Source organism: Piliocolobus tephrosceles, chromosome 6, assembly GCF_002776525.5.
Source record: "Piliocolobus tephrosceles isolate RC106 chromosome 6, ASM277652v3, whole genome shotgun sequence".
In the NCBI taxonomy this organism is placed as follows: Eukaryota; Metazoa; Chordata; class Mammalia; order Primates; family Cercopithecidae; genus Piliocolobus; species Piliocolobus tephrosceles.
This window is the reverse complement of record NC_045439.1, coordinates 62191189-62208602: the sequence shown is the minus strand read 5'-3', so window position 1 is coordinate 62208602 and position 17414 is coordinate 62191189. Positions and strand designations below refer to the sequence as shown.

Sequence of the window (17414 nt, the reverse complement as noted above, 5' to 3'; positions counted from 1 at the left end):
GCTAAAGGAGGGAAAAACAGGCAGATAGCAGCAGAGATGGACATGGTGCTGAGAGTTTGAGGAGGCCATGGTGACTAGACTTTGCAGGACAGAGTGCCAGATAGAGCTCCACAGAGAGCTCCAGAGATCATAAGAGGATTTTATTCAAATGTTAGCAGACAATGGGTCGGTGCCTGCATGTAAATATATTTCCTGAGGCCAGAACAAGAACCACTCAAAAAAGTTACAAGGAACAATGTCAGGAGCATATACAATATTAATAATACTTCCTGTTCCCACCAGCAGAGAGGAAAAGTTCATAATTCACAGGGCATTGGGTAGAATACTCAGAGAGTTTTGCTCCATAGTGTAGTAAAATAAACCATAGACTGAATGTTTGGTTCCCACCTAACGAAGTTTAAAAGCAAGGCCTAAGAGGATCAAACATTTGATACTTATTTGGAATACGTTTTCAAATAACTATATCCCAGAACAAAGCTGAAGAATAATTATAGGAATACAAAAATAGCTAAAGTAAAATTTATAATGTTTGGCATCCAATAAGAAATTACCAGGCATGCAGAGAAGCAGGAAAATATAACCAATAGTGAGAAGAAAAAAAGCCAACAAGTGCAACCAATGCAAAAATGACACAGATGATAGAATTAGTAGACAAAGACATTGTAACTGTAACAATTGCATGCATTAGCGAGGTTAGAGGAAAGGTTGAGCAAGTAAAGAGATATAAGAAAACCAAAACTAATGTCTACAGATGAAAGCTATAATGTCTGAGATGAGAAATACACTGGATGAGATTAATAGGTTAGATATTCCAGAAGAAAAGATTAGTGAAGTTAAAGACGTAACCATTGAAACTATTCAAAATGAAACAGTGTAGGCTGGCCAATATGGCAAAATCCTGTCTCTACCAAAAATATAGAAATTAGCCAGTTGTGGTGATGCACACCTGTAGTCCCAGCTACTGGGGCGACTGGGGCAGGAGAATCGCTTAAACCTGGGAGGCGGAGGTTGCAGTGAACTGAGATTGTACCACTGCACCCCAACCTGGGCAACAGGGTGAGAGTCTGTCTCAAGGAAAAAAAAAAAAAAAAAAATTCAAAATGAAAGTGAGAGAAACAAGACTGAAAAAAAAGTCCAGAAAATCTGTCAGCTGTGGGACAACTTCAAGTTATGTGTAATTGGAGTTACCAGACAGAGAAAGAGAGAGAAAAGAAAAGAATATTTGCAGAAAAAAAATGGATACAATTTGTTCAAATTTGATGAAAACTGTAAACTCAGAGATCTAAGAAGTTCAATGAACACCAAACACAAGAAACATGAAAAGAAGTATTTCAAAGGAGATATAATCAAAAGGCCTAAAATTAGGGATGGAGAAAATCTTAAAAATAGCTAGGGGCAAGACATTACATATAGAACAAAGATCAGACTACTCATCAAATACACTGCAAACCAAAAAACAGTTCAGTGAGATATTTAGAGTACTGAAAGGAAAAACAAACTGTCAATCTAGAATTCTATATCCAATGAAAATATCTTTCAAAAATAAAAGTAGTGGATCGGGCATGGTGTCTCACACTTGTAATCCCTGCACTTTATGAGGCTGAGCCAGGAGGATTGCTTGAGCCCAAAAGTTCAAGACCAGCCTTTGCAGTATAGCAAGACCTCATCTCTAGAAAAAAAAAAATTAAAAATCTGGATGCAGTGATGTGTTTCTGTAGTCCTGGCTATTCATGAGGCTGAGGCAGAAGGATCACGTGAATCCAGGGGTGCGAGACTGCAGTGAGCTGTGATTGTGCCACTACAGGCCGGCCTGGGCAACAGAGCGAGACCTTGTCTCTTAAAAAAAAAAAATTTTAAAAGAAGCAAAATGTCTGACATTTTGATACAAAGGCCCAAAGGGAAGACCTGGGAGTATTGCTTTACCATTCTTACATATGAAATGATATATATCACTTCAAGGTAGATCAACAAGTAACCAGTAAAATAACACAGAAGTTTTGTTGGTAAGGCAACAAAGGAGATAAAATGTAACTATAAAAATAATTATAAAGAAAAGATGAGACAAATAGAAAACAAACAACAAGATAATAGACTTAAACCCAATCATCTAATCACATTAAATGTAGATGAACTAAACACCCTAGTGAGATTAGATTAAAAAGCAAAACTCAACTATATGCTGCCTATAAGAAATTCCGTTTAAATATATAGGTACAAGTAAGTTAAAAGTAGAGATGCAAAAAGATGTATACCATGCTAACACTAATCAAAAGATAGATTATGTGACTATATTAATATCAAAGTATATTTCAAAGCAAAGAATATTAATGAGAGTATTTATTTTATATTGTTATATAACAAATTGCCACAAACTCAATGGATTCAAACCACACAAATTGATTAACTTTCAAGAGATCAGATACAAGTTAACTCAACTCTTTGCTCAGGATATCACTAGGGTGAAATCAAAGTGTCTGCCAGGGATGCGATCTCATCTTTCAATTTTCTTAGAAGCTCGTTGGAAGAATTGTCTTCCTTTTAGATGTGCAGTGGAGGTTTCCATTTTTGTATTAGTCCGTTTTCATGCTGCTGATAAAGACATATCCAAGACTGAGAAGAGGTTTAATTGGACTTACAGTTCCACATGACTGGGGAGGCCTCAGAATCATGGCGGGAGGCAAAAGGCACTTCTTACATGGTGGCAGCAAGCGAAAATGAAGCAAAAGCAGAAACCCCTGATAAACCCATCGGATCTCGTGAGACTTATTCACTATCATGAGAATAGCACAGGGAAGACCGGCCCCCATGATTCAGTTACCTCCCCGTGGTTCCCTCCTGAATCCTGGGACATAGCCAAACCCTATCAATCTTCTAGAGGTCAACTCTCATGTCCTTATTATGTGCTACACACACAGACATAGATCCTCTCAATATGAAGCTTACTTCTTCGAAGCCAGGAGAAGAATCTCTGCTGCTGCTGCTGCTTATCTCTTTTAAGGGAGGTAAAGCCTCCCCAGGATAATCTCCCTTTTGATTAACTTGATGTCAGCTGATTAGGGACCATAATTAAATCTGCAAATCTCTTTTGCCATCACACTTAATATGATCACAGGGAGTAAGATCCCAACACATTCACATATCACTCACAGGGAGTGATATCACAACACATTCATGGAGACGGTGTAATACAGGTTGTGTAAATCAGGGGTAGGAATTATGAATGCCATCTTAGGATTCTGTCTACCACATCCAGAATAAAGAGGGTCATTTTATAGTGATAAAGGAATTAATTCATCAAGAGGACATGGAAGTCCTGATACTTATTTACCATATAATATTGCTTGAAAATACATTAAGCAGCCGGGCGCGGTGCCTCAAGCCTGTAATCCCAGCACTTTGGGAGGCCGAGACGGGCAGATCATGAGGTCAGGAGATCGAGACCATCCTGGCTAACACAGTGAAACCCCGTCTCTACTAAAAAAATACAAAAAACTAGCCGGGTGAGGTGGCGGGCACCTGTAGTCCCAGCTACTCGGGAGGCTGAGGCAGGAGAATGGCCTAAACCCGGGAGGTGGAGCTTGCAGTGAGCTGAGATCCAACCACTGCACTCCAGCTTGAGCAACATAGTGAGACTCCATCTCAAAAAAAAAAAAAAAAAAAAAAAGCAAAAACTAATAGAACTGCAAGGAGAAATAAATCTCTAGTTATAATTGGAACTTCAATAATCCTCTCTCATTAATAAATAGAACAAGTTTAAAGAAAATCAGTAAAGATGGCCAGGTGCGGTGGCTCATGCCTCTAATCCCAACACTTTGGGAGACCAAGGCAGGCAGATCATGAGGTCAGGAGATTGAGACCATCCTGGTTAACATGGTGAAACCCCATCTCTACTAAAAATACAAAAAAAAAAAAAAAAAATTAGCTGGGCATGCCTGTAGTCCCAGCTACTTGGGAGGCTGAGGCAGGAGAATCGCTTGAACCTGGGAGGCAGAGGTTATGTTGAGCCAAGATCGGGCCACTGCACCCCAGCCTGGGTGACAGAGTTAGACTCATCTCAAAAAAAAAAAAAAAAGGAAAATCAGTAAAGATGTAGAAGATTTGGACAATGCTTTTTTGTATGTATTTTTACTAGAGATGGGGTTTTTCTATGTTACTCAGTCTGGTCTCAAATACCTGGGCTCAAGCAATCCATCCACCTCAGCCTTCCAAAGTGTTGGGATTACAGGGTCACCATACCTGGCCTGAACAACAGTATTGACCAATGTTGTCATGGAATCCTTAAGGTGTTACTTTGATAGCCAGAAACATCTGTGGCCAGTGGCACCTTTGCCCAAGTTTTGCTCAGGCCCACTTGGGCTCGTTTTGCCCACTTGGCCTCACAGGCTGTGCTTGGCTTTTGCTACCAGCCCAGATCCTATGCCTGCAAAGGGTGAGCCAGGCACAGAGCAGTGAGGGGTGCATGAGCATGGGGTCCGGCCACTGCACACAGCCAGGCATATGCTGGCTGTGGCAGGATAGGCAGCTCCATGCACTGGCACAGCTGCTGGCTTCCTGCTATAGCTGGACCAGACATACCACAAGCAGCTTCCACTGTGGGCCAGGGAATGTGGTGGCACCCAGAAGCTTGGAGATGCCAGCAACTGCAGAGCCCCAAAGAGAGTATGCCAGCCCTTGCTTGGGAAGCTCCTAAGTTTGGGTTCCCCATAGGGCCACAGCTCTTTTCTCCTTTCTTCTCACCTTCTCGTTGCCCACAATGTCATGAGTGGTTGCAGTGTGATTGGAGTAGGGGGAGTTTTCAGCCATGTTTGTGTTATAGATCTTTCAGTCCTGAATTCTTGTCCTGAGTCCAAGAAGAATTAGGTATATGGACCTCCAGTTGTGGAGCAAGGTGAAGAGATGCTTTATTGAGCAACAGTATACCTCTCAGAAGACCTGAAGTGGGTAGCTCCTTTCTGCTGGCAAGTCGTCCTGACATCTGTGCAACCCTCAATGGAGAGGAGACTCAGAGTGGGGTAGCTCCTATCCACAGGCAGGTCTGATGTCTGTGCAGCCCTAAGTGGAGAGGAGACCCAGAGTGGGTAGCTGCTATCCACAGGCAGGTTGTTCTGGTGTCTCTGCAGTCCTCAGCAGAGAGGAAACCTAGAGAGGGTAGCTTCTATCCGCAGGCAGGTTGTTATGATGAGTGTACAGCTCTCAGCAGAGAGGAGACCCACAGAGGGTAGCTTTTCTCCACAGGCAGGTCATCCCATCTGCCAGAGTCTGGCTGAGTCTGGGATTTTTATGGGCTTCAGAGAGGAAGAAGTGCATGCTGATTGGTCCATGGGCAGGCCTGGAAAAAGCACCATAAGTTCTCACTCCAGTCTGTGAAACTAGCAGCCCACCCCTACAAGCTGCAGTCTGTCCCTGGCTTGAAGGTGAGGCTTCACCTGCCGCTTTCTGCCCAGGAGCCTGTCTGCCTCCTGCCACCATCAACCTGCTGTCCACAGTGCCCAGGCTGTTCGTGTTGAGGGGTGCCTGCAGGCCCACACCAAGCTGCCCTCAGCATGCTCCCGACTTCCTTCCCATGCTTGTTGGTGCCCAAAGTCCAGTGGGGACCATGTCAGCACTACCCCAAGTGCGTGCACACCCAGCTAGGTCCTGACAGCACCTGGGATCAGCCACAACTTTGTTCCAAAGTTGGAGGTTGTGCTGGGAGTGGGGAGAAGCCAGGCAGTGGGGGAAGACACTTTTGAGCCTGTTGAAAAGGGGGATTTCCAGGGCCCCTGAGAGCACAGGGATGCCCAGGTCTGCAGCTGTGGCTGAATGGCTACAGCTGTGCCCAGGAAGTCGGGGCTCCTTCCCCTTCTACTCAGAAGGGGGCAAGGCTCCCACCTGTTCCTGGCTCCCGCTGGCTCCATGGAGCACACAGTCCGTGCTGTACCTTCCCTGCCACAGCTGGTGTCTTCACAGTGGCCACTCCAGAGGGGCCGCCACTGCCATCCGTGTGACCTAATTAACATTTATAACACATTCCACCTACAGCAGCAGAATTCACATTCTGTTCAAGTCCACAAGACATATTTACAAAGAAAGACCTTATTCTAGGCTATAAGACAAGTAATTTTAAAGGAATCGGATTTTACAAATTTTGTTCTCTGGAATTAAATTGGAAATTAATGACAGGTGTTTGGAAAGTGCTCAAATATTTAGAAACTAAGTAACACACTTACATGTGTAACCTATGGATCTAAGAAGAAATCAAAAGGAAAATTACAAATTATTTTGAATTTGATGAAATAAAGAATGAAACATCAAAATTTGTGGGATGTAGCCAAATTAAAGAGGAATATGTCACACTATAACACCTATATTAGAAAAGAAGAAAAGTTCTATATAAAGGAAATCAGCTTTCACTTAAGAAACTAGAAACAGAAGAGCACATGAAGCCCAAAGTAAGCAAAGAAAGGAAATAATAAAGATCTGTGTGGAAATCATTGCAATGGAAAACAATAGAGAAAATCAGTGAAAGCAAAAGCAGGTTCTTGGAGAAGATCAATAAAATGGATAAGCCTCTTGTCAGATTGACCAAGAAAAAGAAGAGAAAAATTGCTAACATCAAGAATGAAAGAAGAAACATCACTACTGATCATACAGCTGTTAAACAGATAATATAGAAATATGATAAACAGCATGATGCCCCAAAATTCAACAACTTAGGCGAAATGGACAAATTATTTGAAAGGCACAAATTACCAAAACTCATTCATAAAGAGTTAGATAACTTGTGACCGGGCACGGTGGCTCACGCCTGTAATTCCAGCACTTTGGGAGGCCAAGGCAGGCGGATCACTTGAGGCCAGGAGTTCAACACCAGCCCGGCTAACATGGTGAAACCCCATCTCTACTAAAAATACAAAAATTAGCCACATGTGGCGGTGCATGCCTGTAATCCCAGCTATTCAGGAGGCTGAGGCATAAGAATTGCTTGGACCTAGGAGGAGAAGGTTTCAGTGAGCTGAGATTGTGCCACTGCACTCCAGCCTGGGCAACAGAGCGAGACTCTGTCTCAAAAAAATATATAATAATAACTTGTATAACCCAGTATCTATTAATGAAATTGAATTTATGTTTAAATTTTCCTGCAAAGAGGCCAGGAGTGGTGGCTCATGCCTGTAATCCTAGCACTTTGGGAAGCTGAGGCAGGCAGATCACTTGAGGTCAGGAGTTCAAACCTGGGCAACATGTGAAACCTAGTCTCTACTAAAAATACAAAAATTAGCCGGCCATGGTGGTGCATGCCTGTAATCCCAGGTACTCTGGAGGCTGAGACAGGAGAATCGCTTGAACCCTGGAGGCGGTGGTTGCAGTGAGCCAAGATTGTGCCACTGCACCCCAGCCTGGGTGACATAGCAAGATTCCCTCTGAAAAACAAAAGTTTCCACAAAGAAACCTTCAGTTTCTGATAGTTTATCCCAAACTTTTTACAAAGATACTAATTCTACAAATACTTCTAGAACATTGAATAAGATGAAGTTCTCATCTCATTGATTGAGGCCACCATTACTCTGATACCAAAACCAAAGACAGGAAAACTACAGACTGATTCCTAATATAGCATAAGAACATAGAGATAAAATTCTTAACACAGAACTCATTTCTCCTCTTCCTAATCTGAAATATACTTCTCCCTCAGTGTTCACTGTCTTAGTTAATAGCCCTGCCATACACATTTGGTTGTTCATTCCAAGTCAGGATTGACTTCTTTTTTTGTCTTTGTTTGTTTGTTTGAGACAGAGTCTCACTGTGTCACCCAGGCTGAAGTGCGGTGGCATGATCACAACTTACTGCAACATTGACCTCTGCGGGCTCAGGTGATCCTCCCACGTCAGCCACGCAAGTAGCTGGGAATACAGGTGCACACCATCATGCCTGGCTAATTTTTGTATTCCTTGTAGAGACGGAGTTTCACCCAAGCTGGTCTCGAAATACTGGGCTCAAGCAATCTGCCCGCCTCAGCCTCCCAAAGTGTTAGGATTATAGGCGTGAGCCACTGCACCTGGCCTCTCGTTTCTTTACATTCCATCAATTCTTATATTTTCAGAACATATCCTGAAACCAATTACCTACTTCAATCTCTGCTGCCATCCCTCTAGTTCATGCCGTAGTTGTCTCCCACATGGCTATCGTAGTTTCATCACTGGCTTCCATGCTTGTATTACTCCATCTCATATAATAGCTGTTGATACTGTTAAGATATAAACCACACCATGGGACTTCCTCACAGAGAGCAGTTTGGTAGCTCTCTAGAACACTAGGGAAAAAAATTTAAATCCTTACCAAAAATTGTAACTCTTTATTACCAAGGGACAGATAATGAAGGACCAGCTAACCAGGCCTATTGTTAAATCATAAAAGGGTCTGTTCATCAAGAAGACGTATCAGTCCTAACACACACACATACACATACATATATATATATAGAGAGAGAGAGAGAGCACGTATGAATGCTTCAGAATACGTGAAGGAAAAAACTAATAGAAATTTAAGGAGAAATGCACAAATCTACAATTATATCTATATTATAATTATATAAGGTACACAGTTATAGATTGTATAAGTTAATATAATTATAATCTTTTAAATCTAAAAGATATGTTATGTTTACGCTATAATGTAGTCTAATAAGTGCACAGTAGTATTATGCCTTAAAAATAGATGCCTTAATTAAAAAACACTTAATTGCTACTACTGATCACCTGAACCCTAAGTGAGTTGTAATCTTTTTGCTAGTGGAGGATCTTACCTTGATGTTGATGGCTGCTGACTGATCAGGGTGGTAGTGGCTGGCTGTGGTAATTTTAGCAATCACAGCAAATATTACTGCTCGTTGACAATGTACTTGGTCACTCATGAGCTCTGATGGAGATGTACAAGGATATTAATGTTGTTTTCATGCATGCTAACATAACTTCAATTCTGAAAATTTAGCACCTAAGAATCATACTGATTTTGAAAGTCCTAGATGGCATCTTCTAATAGGAGGCTGTTTCATTTACATTGAATATCTGTTGTTTTGTGTAGCTACTTGTATCTATTACCTTACCTAGATCTTCTGGATAACTTGCTGCAGCTTCTACATTAGCACCTACCGCTTCACATTGCACTTTTATTTTTTTTTTTCTCTTTGAGATGGAGTCTTGCCCTGTCACCCAGGCTGGAGTGCAGTGGTGTGATCTTGGCTCACTGCAACCTCCACCTCCCAGGTTCAAGTGATTTTCCTGCCTCAGCCTCCTGAGTAGCTGGAATTACAGGTGTCCACCACCACACCCAGCTAATTTTTGCATTTTTAGCAGAGATGGGGTTTCACCATGTTGGCCAGGCTGGTCTCGGACTCCTGACCTCTAGATCCGCCCACCTTGGCCTCCCAAAGTGCCGGTATTACAGGTGTGAGCCACCGCGCCCAGCCCACATTACACTTTTGTATTATGGAGATGGCTTCTTTCCCTCAAACTCATGAACCAACCTCTACTAAACTCAAAGTTTTCATCTGAGCCTTTCTCACCTTTCTGAACCTCTTCATTGGCAATATTCCATACACAGAAAAGAAGACATTTGTGATCCTGTTCCAGTTGAGTCCTATCTAACGAATGATCTTGTCATTTCTTTTTCCCATAGGGAGAAGAAAATTGAGGGACTGAATTTTATTAGATGCTTAGCTGCTTTTCATTCTGAGATACTGAACACAAAGTTGCATGAAACAAATTTTTCAGTTGTTCAAGAGGTAAACTTATTTTTCAGATGAGTTAAGGATTGTTAGAATAACAAAGGATAAATATGCTGTTTATTTGACCTTTAAAATGTTTAAACAACTCTGTACCACATGATATAAAAGGCTTGTATTTAATTAAACTAGTCCGTGTCTTAATTTGCAACATTAAGAGAAACTTAATAGATGTTGATTCTTAGGACTAAAGATAATATATATTAACATGTGGGGTTTTGTTTGTTTTTGAAATGGAGTCTTGTTCTGTCGCCCAGGCTGGAGTGCAGTGGTGCGATCTCGGGTCACTGCAACCTTCTCCTCCTAGGTTCAAGAGATTCTCCTGCCTCAGTCTCCCAAGTAGCTGGGATTACAGGCACATGCCACCACGCCTGGCTAAATTTTGTATTTTGAGTAGAGATGTGGTTTGACCCTGTTAGCCAGGCTGGTCTTGATCTTCTGACCTGGTGATCCACCCACCTTGGCCTCCCAAAGTGCTGGGATTACAGGTATAAGCCACCATGCCCGGCTTAAGATATGTTACTTGAAGCCAGGAGTTCAAGACCAGCTTGCCCAGCATGGCAAAACCCCATTTGGACTAAAAATACAAAAATTAGCTGGGCATGGTGGTGTGCACCTGTAATCCCAGCTACTCAGGTGGCTGAGGCATGAAAATTGCTTGGACCTGAGAGGCAGAAGTTACAGTGAGCTGAAATCAAGCTACTGCACTCCAGCCTAGTCGACAGAGCGAGACTCTAACTCAAAAAAAAAAAATTGTAAAATTCCTTTCCAAGTTATAATTAGTGATTTTCTTGCAGAATATCAGCAAAATGCACATTTTGAAATTTTTTTTTAGGTGAAAAATTTACGTTCTGGAGTTTCTCGTGCTGCTGTGGTCTGTTTAAGTGATCTTTTCACTTACTTGAAAAAGAGCATGGATCAAGAGCTAGATACCACAGTAAAAGTTTTGTTGCAGAAGGCTGGTGAATCAAATACATTTATAAGAGAAGATGTTGACAAAGCATTGAGAGCTATGGTTAATAATGTAACTCCTGCACGTGCAGTTGTTTCTCTTATCAATGGTGGACAAAGGTAATGTTCAAAATGACCTTGAAATGTCTTTAAACTAAAAATGAAATGTTGCAATCAGGAGTGTAGAAAAGAAACAAGCAAATCTTAGTATTATATTGGTCAAAAAACATTTATTAAAAAGTTCCTATGAGATAAGCATTATACTACATGCTGAATATGAAAAGAATAATGTTATTATTTTTGTCATAGAATATGTATACTTCTTGTGTTGGGCACCTAGCAAAATATCTGCCACACAAAATCATCTAGGCAATTTGGCTTTAGGAGCCTTACAGTTATTATTATTTTTTTATTAATTTTTGTTTCAGTAGCTTTTGGGGTACAAGTGGTTTTTTTGTTACATGGGTGAATTGTATAATAGTGAATTCTGAGATTTTTGTGCACCCATCACTTGAGTAGTGTACATTGTACCTAATGTGTAGTTTTTATGCCTCACCCCCTCCTGCTCTCCTTCTTTCTCTAAAGTTCATTATATATAGTTCATTATATATATATCACCCTGTATGGCTTTGCATACTCATAACTTAGCTGCCACTTATAGGTGAGAACATACCGTTTTTGGTGTTTTACACCTGTGTTATTTCACTTAGAATAATAATGGCCTCCAGCTCCTTACAAGTTTCTGCAAAAGACACTATTTAATTCATTTTAATGGCTGGGTAGTATTTCTCTCTCTCTCTTTATATATATATATATACACACCATTTTCTTTATCCACTGATTAGTCCGTGGGCACTTATGTTGGTTCTACATCTTTGTAATTTTGAATTTTGTTGCTATAAACATATATGTGCAAGTTTCTTTTTCACATAATGACTTCTTTTCGTTTGGGTAGATACCAAGTAGTGGGATTGCTAGATCAAATGGTAGATCTACTTTTAGCTCAATAAAAGTTATTGTAATAATGTTACCCTATTGTTATTCCAATAATGTTATTTACATTCATAGAGCTATAACTAAATGTCTGTTTTGTTTTGCTTTTAACTTTTGAGGAAGGGATAAGTAATGCAAATAATTTGACATTTCAGACTCACAGGATGATTGTTGAGGAGCTGTTAAATCATTTAACTTTAGGATTGATCTTTGGCCTCATGTGGTGGCTCTCACCTATAATCCCAGCACTTTGGGAGGCCAAGGTGAGAAGATCCCTTGAGCCCAGAAGTTCGAGACCAGCCTGGGCAACATAGTGAGACCTCATCTGTACTAAAAATAAAATCAGATTAACTGGGTATGGTGGCACATGCCTGTGGCCTCAGCTACTTGGGAGGCTGAGGCAGGAGGATCACTTGAACCCAGGAGGTCGAAGCTGCAGTAAGCCATGATTGCATCACTGCATTCCAGCCTAAGTGACAGAGCACGACCCTGTCCCAAAAAACAAAAACAAAACAAAACAAACAAACAAACAAAAGCATAGATCCATAGATCTTTGGAGAATAGTTTATATAACAACTCTGTATTAATTGATCATGTCTCCTTGTAGCCATTTACACATTGCTGTAAGAAGGTGTACAGCCCAGCATTTATCAGATGTATTGGAATTTATGGAACCAGAACGTATTTTATCTGCAACAAAGGATATGGCTGAACGTATATTACCAGCTGCTGCTAAGTTTGCTCAAGACAGTTCACAAGAAACCAGGTGAATATCTGCTAATGTTGGCTAAATCTATTATTAATAAGGGCTTAAAAGTAGGAAAGGAAAGAAAGTTTAAAAAAGAATGAACATTTTCTAAATGGAGAAGTGGGGTCCCCAGGGATTGGTGCTGGGGGATGGTCTTATTTAACCGGATTGTAAATATTCTTGAGGGAGTGCACAGTGAATTCTCCAAATTTACAGATGACACTACATACTTCTGGGTAGTGAGATGCCAAGTCACAGGGATGAACTTCATGAAAACGGCACAAGACTGTATGAGTGGGCAGAAAAGTGGCAGAAGAACTACATTATGGGCAAATGTAAGGTAATGCATTTAGGGGAAAATGATATATTTTCCAAGCAATCAGGTAAAATCAAGGAAATAGGTACACATGAAAAATGCAGGAATAGGGCTGGGCGTGGTGACTCACGCCTGTAATCCCAGCACTTTGGAAGGCCGAGGTGGGCGGATCACGAGGTCAGCAGTTCAAGAACCAGCCTGGCCAACATGGTGAAACCCCATCTCTACTGAAAATACAATAAAATTAGCCGGGCGTGGTGGCAGGCACCTGTAATCTCAGCTACTTGGGAGGCTGAGGCAGGAGAATTGCTTGAACCCGGGAGGCGAATGTTGTAGTGAGCTGAGATTGTGCCATTGCACTCCAGCCTGGGCAACAGAGCGAGACCCTGTCTCAAAAAAAAAAAAAAAGAAAAAAGAAAAATACAGGATTATGCGTAACAATATATTATTCCACGAAACATGAGATATCTGCAGTCTGGAAACTACACAAATTTCTGATGGTTGTACTGGAAAAACAATTTTATGAAGTTTAAGAACAGTCAGAGAAAGCACAATAATTAAGATGTGGATGGTATAATGGCTATGATGGTGACAAAAATTTTGGATGTAGTCAGATGCTTATGTTAAATTTCTAGTCCCCATCATTGTCCTTAAGCAAGTTACTTAATTTCTGTTAGTCTCTGTTTCCATGTCTATAAAATTAGGAAGTGTGGACTAGGTGACCAGTAATGTTCCATATAAAATCTGAACTTTTTATAGTAATGATATATGGCCGGGTGTGGTGGCTCACACCTGTAATCCCAGCACTTTGGGAGGCAGAGGTGGCTAGATCACCTGAGGTCAGGAGTTTGAGACCAGCCCATGAACATGGCAAAACCCCGCCTCTACTGAAAATATAAAAATTAGCCAGGCATGGTGGCACATGCCTGTAATCCCAGCTACCCAGGAGGCTGAGGCAGGAGAATCACATGAACCTGGGAGGTGGAGGTTGCAGTGAGCTCAGATCGTGCCACTGCACTCCAGCCTGAGAAACAGAGCCAGACTCCATCTCAAAAAAAAAGGCCAGTTGTGGTGGCTCACACCTGTAATCCCAGTACTTTGGGAGGCCAAGGCGGGTGACTCACAAGGTCAAGCGATTGAGACCATTCTGGCCAACATGGTGAAACCCCATCTCTACTAAAAATACAAAAATTAGCTGGGCGTGGCGGCACTTGCCTATAGTCCCAGCTACTCGGGAGGCTGAGGCAGGAGAATCTCTTCAGCCACTGCCCTCCAGCCTAGAGACAGAGTGAGACTACATCCCCCCCCCAAAATTTATTAATAATAGTCATTTTTTGAAAGAATTTGAGTCATAAAGATTAAAGTGAAGAAGTATATAAAATGTTTAACATTTTAAGACAAAGATGTTCGTTACTTTAGGTATCTGGAGTTAATATTATGGAACTCATTATACCTAAAGATAATACAGAAAGTAAATATATTAGTTTTCCATTGCTGTATAAAGTTTAACACAAATGTGGGAGCTTAAGATAACCCACATTTTTTGGCTTACAGTTCTTTAGGTTAGAAGTCTGGCATGGCTCACCTCACTTCACTGCCTATGGTTTCAGAAGGTCAAAATCAAGGTGATAGCAGTGCTGGGCTTTGCCAAATTCAATTCCTTGTGGTTATAAGACTGAGGTCAGCTGGGCGTGGTGGCTCACACCTATAATCCCAGCACTTTGGGAGGTGGAGTCGGGTGGAGGAGCTGAGGTCAGGAGTTCGAGACCAGCCTGAACAACATGATGAAACCCCATCTCTGTTAAAAATACAAAAATTAGCTGGGCGTGGTGGTGTGTGCCTATAATCCTAGCTATTCAGGAGGCTGAAGCAGGAGAATTGCTTGAACTCTGGAAGTGGAGGTTGCAGTGAGTTGAGATCACACTATTTTACTCCATCTTGGGCGACAGAGTGAGACAGAGGGTTGACTCAGGCCAGAACATCTGGCCAGTAGGTGGACAGCAAATGGTCAATGGGCAAGGAGCCCAGGACAGAGACAAACTTCTCAAAAAAAAAAAAAAAAAAAGACTGAGGTCTGCATTTCCTTGCCGGCTGTCAGTGAGGATCCTTGCTCAGCTTCTTAACACTACTCACATTTCTTTGCATGCAGCCCTCCTCTGTTTTTAAGCCAGCAATAACAAGTTGAGCTCCCCTTCATAGGATCTTTTAGACTTCCTCTTTTTCTACCACTCACAGAAAGAAAGCTATCTGCTTTTTTTTTTTTTTTTTTTTGAGACAGAGTCTTTTTCTGTTACACAGGTTGGAGTGCAGTGGCGTGATCTTGCCTCACTGCAAGCTCCGCCTTCCAGGTTCAAGCGATTCTCCTGCCTCAACCTCCCGTGTAGCTGGGACTACGGGCACCTGCCACCACACCTGGTTAATTTTTTGTATTTTTGGTAGACATGGGGTTTCACCGTGTTAGCCAGGACGGTCTCGATCTCCTGACCTCATGATCCGCCTGCCTTGGCCTCCCAGAGTGCTGGGATTATAGGTGTGAGCCACTGCACCCGGCCAGAAAGCTCTCTGCTTTTAAGGGCTCATTTTATTAGATTAATTCCACCAGATCATGTCATTACTTTAAGGTTAACTGTGTTATGTGATATAACGTAATCTTGGGAGTGATATCTTATTATATTCACAAATTTTAGGGATTGAAGCAGGACCTCTTTGGGGAACCATTTTAAAGTTCCGCATATCACATTAATATTCAAAAAAATTCAAGAGGGTTAGATCATGATAGGCTAGTCAGGAACAAAAGATGTTCTTTTCTCCCTCTCTATCACCTTGTTAAAAAAAAAAAAAAGATTTCTTAATGTCCATCTTGTGTGCTTCTTTACTTAACGTTTCCTTAATGGCATAGTAATTCTTTCTAGCCCATTTTGTCATTTCTTAGATTCTTATTTAAAATTACAAAATGGTTACAATTAATTTCCGAGTTTTGTATTTCTCACATTTTGTGTCCCTGGTCTCCGCTTACTTGTGTGTTTTAGCCTTTCTTATGTCATTGGGCCCGTATAATAGACCTTGGGCCCGTATAATAGACCATGTAATAGACCATTGGGCCCGTATAATAGAGTGCTTAACATTCCAGGCTAAACATTAGAATTGCCCTTGAAAATGTAACAGATTAGGAGCTACTTATCTGGATATAGACCTTATTCTGGTTGTGGAGAAAGGTAATATTGATTCTCTGACATCACTTCTCTTTCTGCAATTTCATTACATTTGAAGGGGTTCAGGTTGAGATATGTGATTTTTTTCTATTTGGAGACAGGGTCTTGCTCTGTAGCCCAGGATGGAGTACAGTGGTATAATCTCGGCTCACTGCTACCTCAGCCTCTTGAGCTCAAGTGATCCTCCCACCTCAGCCTCCCGAGTAGCTGGGACTACAGGCGCGTGCCACCATGCCTGGCTAAGTTTTGTATTTTTTGTAGCGATGGGGTTTTGCCGTATTGCTGAAGCTGGTCTTGAACTCTTGGGCTCAAGCAGTCCACCCACCTTGTCCTCTCAAAGTGCTGGGATTATAGGTGTAAGCCACTGCACCTGGTCAAGACAGGTGGTCTTAAGATCATCCTGTATCCCCCCATCCACAAAACCCCACAACAGCCTGCCTTTTTCTCGTTCCTTTATTATTATTATTTTTTTTCCAAGACTCTGTTACCCAGGCTGGAGTGCAGTGGTGCGATCTCGGTTCACTGCAGCCTCCAGCTCCCAGGTTCAAGCGATTCTCATGCCTCAGCCTCCTGAGTAGCTGGGATTACAGGCATGTGCCACCACGCCTGGCTAATGTTTCTATTTTTAGTAGAGACGGGGTTTCGCCATGTTGGCCAGGCTGGGTCTCTAACTCCTGGCCTCAAGTGATCTGCCTGCCTTGGCCTCCCAAAGTGCTGGGATTACAGGCATGAGCCATCACACCCAGCCTCTTCTCTGGTTCTTTTTGTGCCATGTATTCCAAGTTGTGAGTAAAAGTGTAACTAATTTATTTTAGGGCCCGGCCTCCTTGAAGATGAATAGTGTGGTACTATTTTGAAGTAGTATAAGATATCTGTGTGCTAAAATATCTCCAGTATGCACTTCCATGATATCTGAATTTCCACCATTAGAATCATTGGGCTTAAAGTATTATGCTAAGATGATTATTTTAAAATTCATATAAATATGAAAACCTAGTTTTTGAGATTATTACTTTTATTAACAAATCAGCCACAATTTATCAACGAACCTTGGGTGTATTTTCGGTAGTAAAGAATAGGATTTTGAAGAATCGGAACCCTGGCAAGTTTTGGCTAGGGAAAAACAGAGAGTGAGAAATATAGGACCTAGGGAGGGTTGACTCAGGCCAGAACCTCTGGCCAGTAGGTGGACAGCAAATGGTCAGTGGGCAAGGAGCCCAGAACAGAGACAAACTTCACAGTTCTTCCAAACAGCAGTATTGATATGGACCTTGGGGTGCCTGAAAAATAGAATCAGAGCTTTCGTTTCTCCATCTGGCGCATGGCAGAAGGATTTGAAGACAGTGACTTTAAAAGGGGATTATGGGAGCATCCCAAAAGATGCCTCTTTTTTTTTTTTTTTTTTTTTTTTTTTGAGAAGGAGTCTCTCTCTAT

At 41.6% G+C, this 17414-nt stretch overlaps 1 protein-coding gene across 5 annotated transcripts in view; it reads left to right on the top strand.

Moving 5' to 3' along the window:
• TOGARAM1 (TOG array regulator of axonemal microtubules 1) overlaps positions 1-17414 on the top strand; it is a 108543-nt gene that overhangs the window by 64832 nt on the left and 26297 nt on the right. For 4 of the 5 annotated variants that reach the window (XM_023222635.1, XM_023222636.1, XM_023222634.1 and 1 more), the window contains 3 exons: positions 9655-9760; positions 10596-10831; positions 12312-12470. In XM_023222635.1, the coding sequence (XP_023078403.1) occupies positions 9655-9760; positions 10596-10831; positions 12312-12470 (501 nt within the window). Of the gene's footprint in view, positions 1-9654; positions 9761-10595; positions 10832-12311; positions 12471-12668; positions 12793-17414 lie in introns of those variants that run through there. The other variant, XM_023222639.1, reaches the window with a different exon arrangement.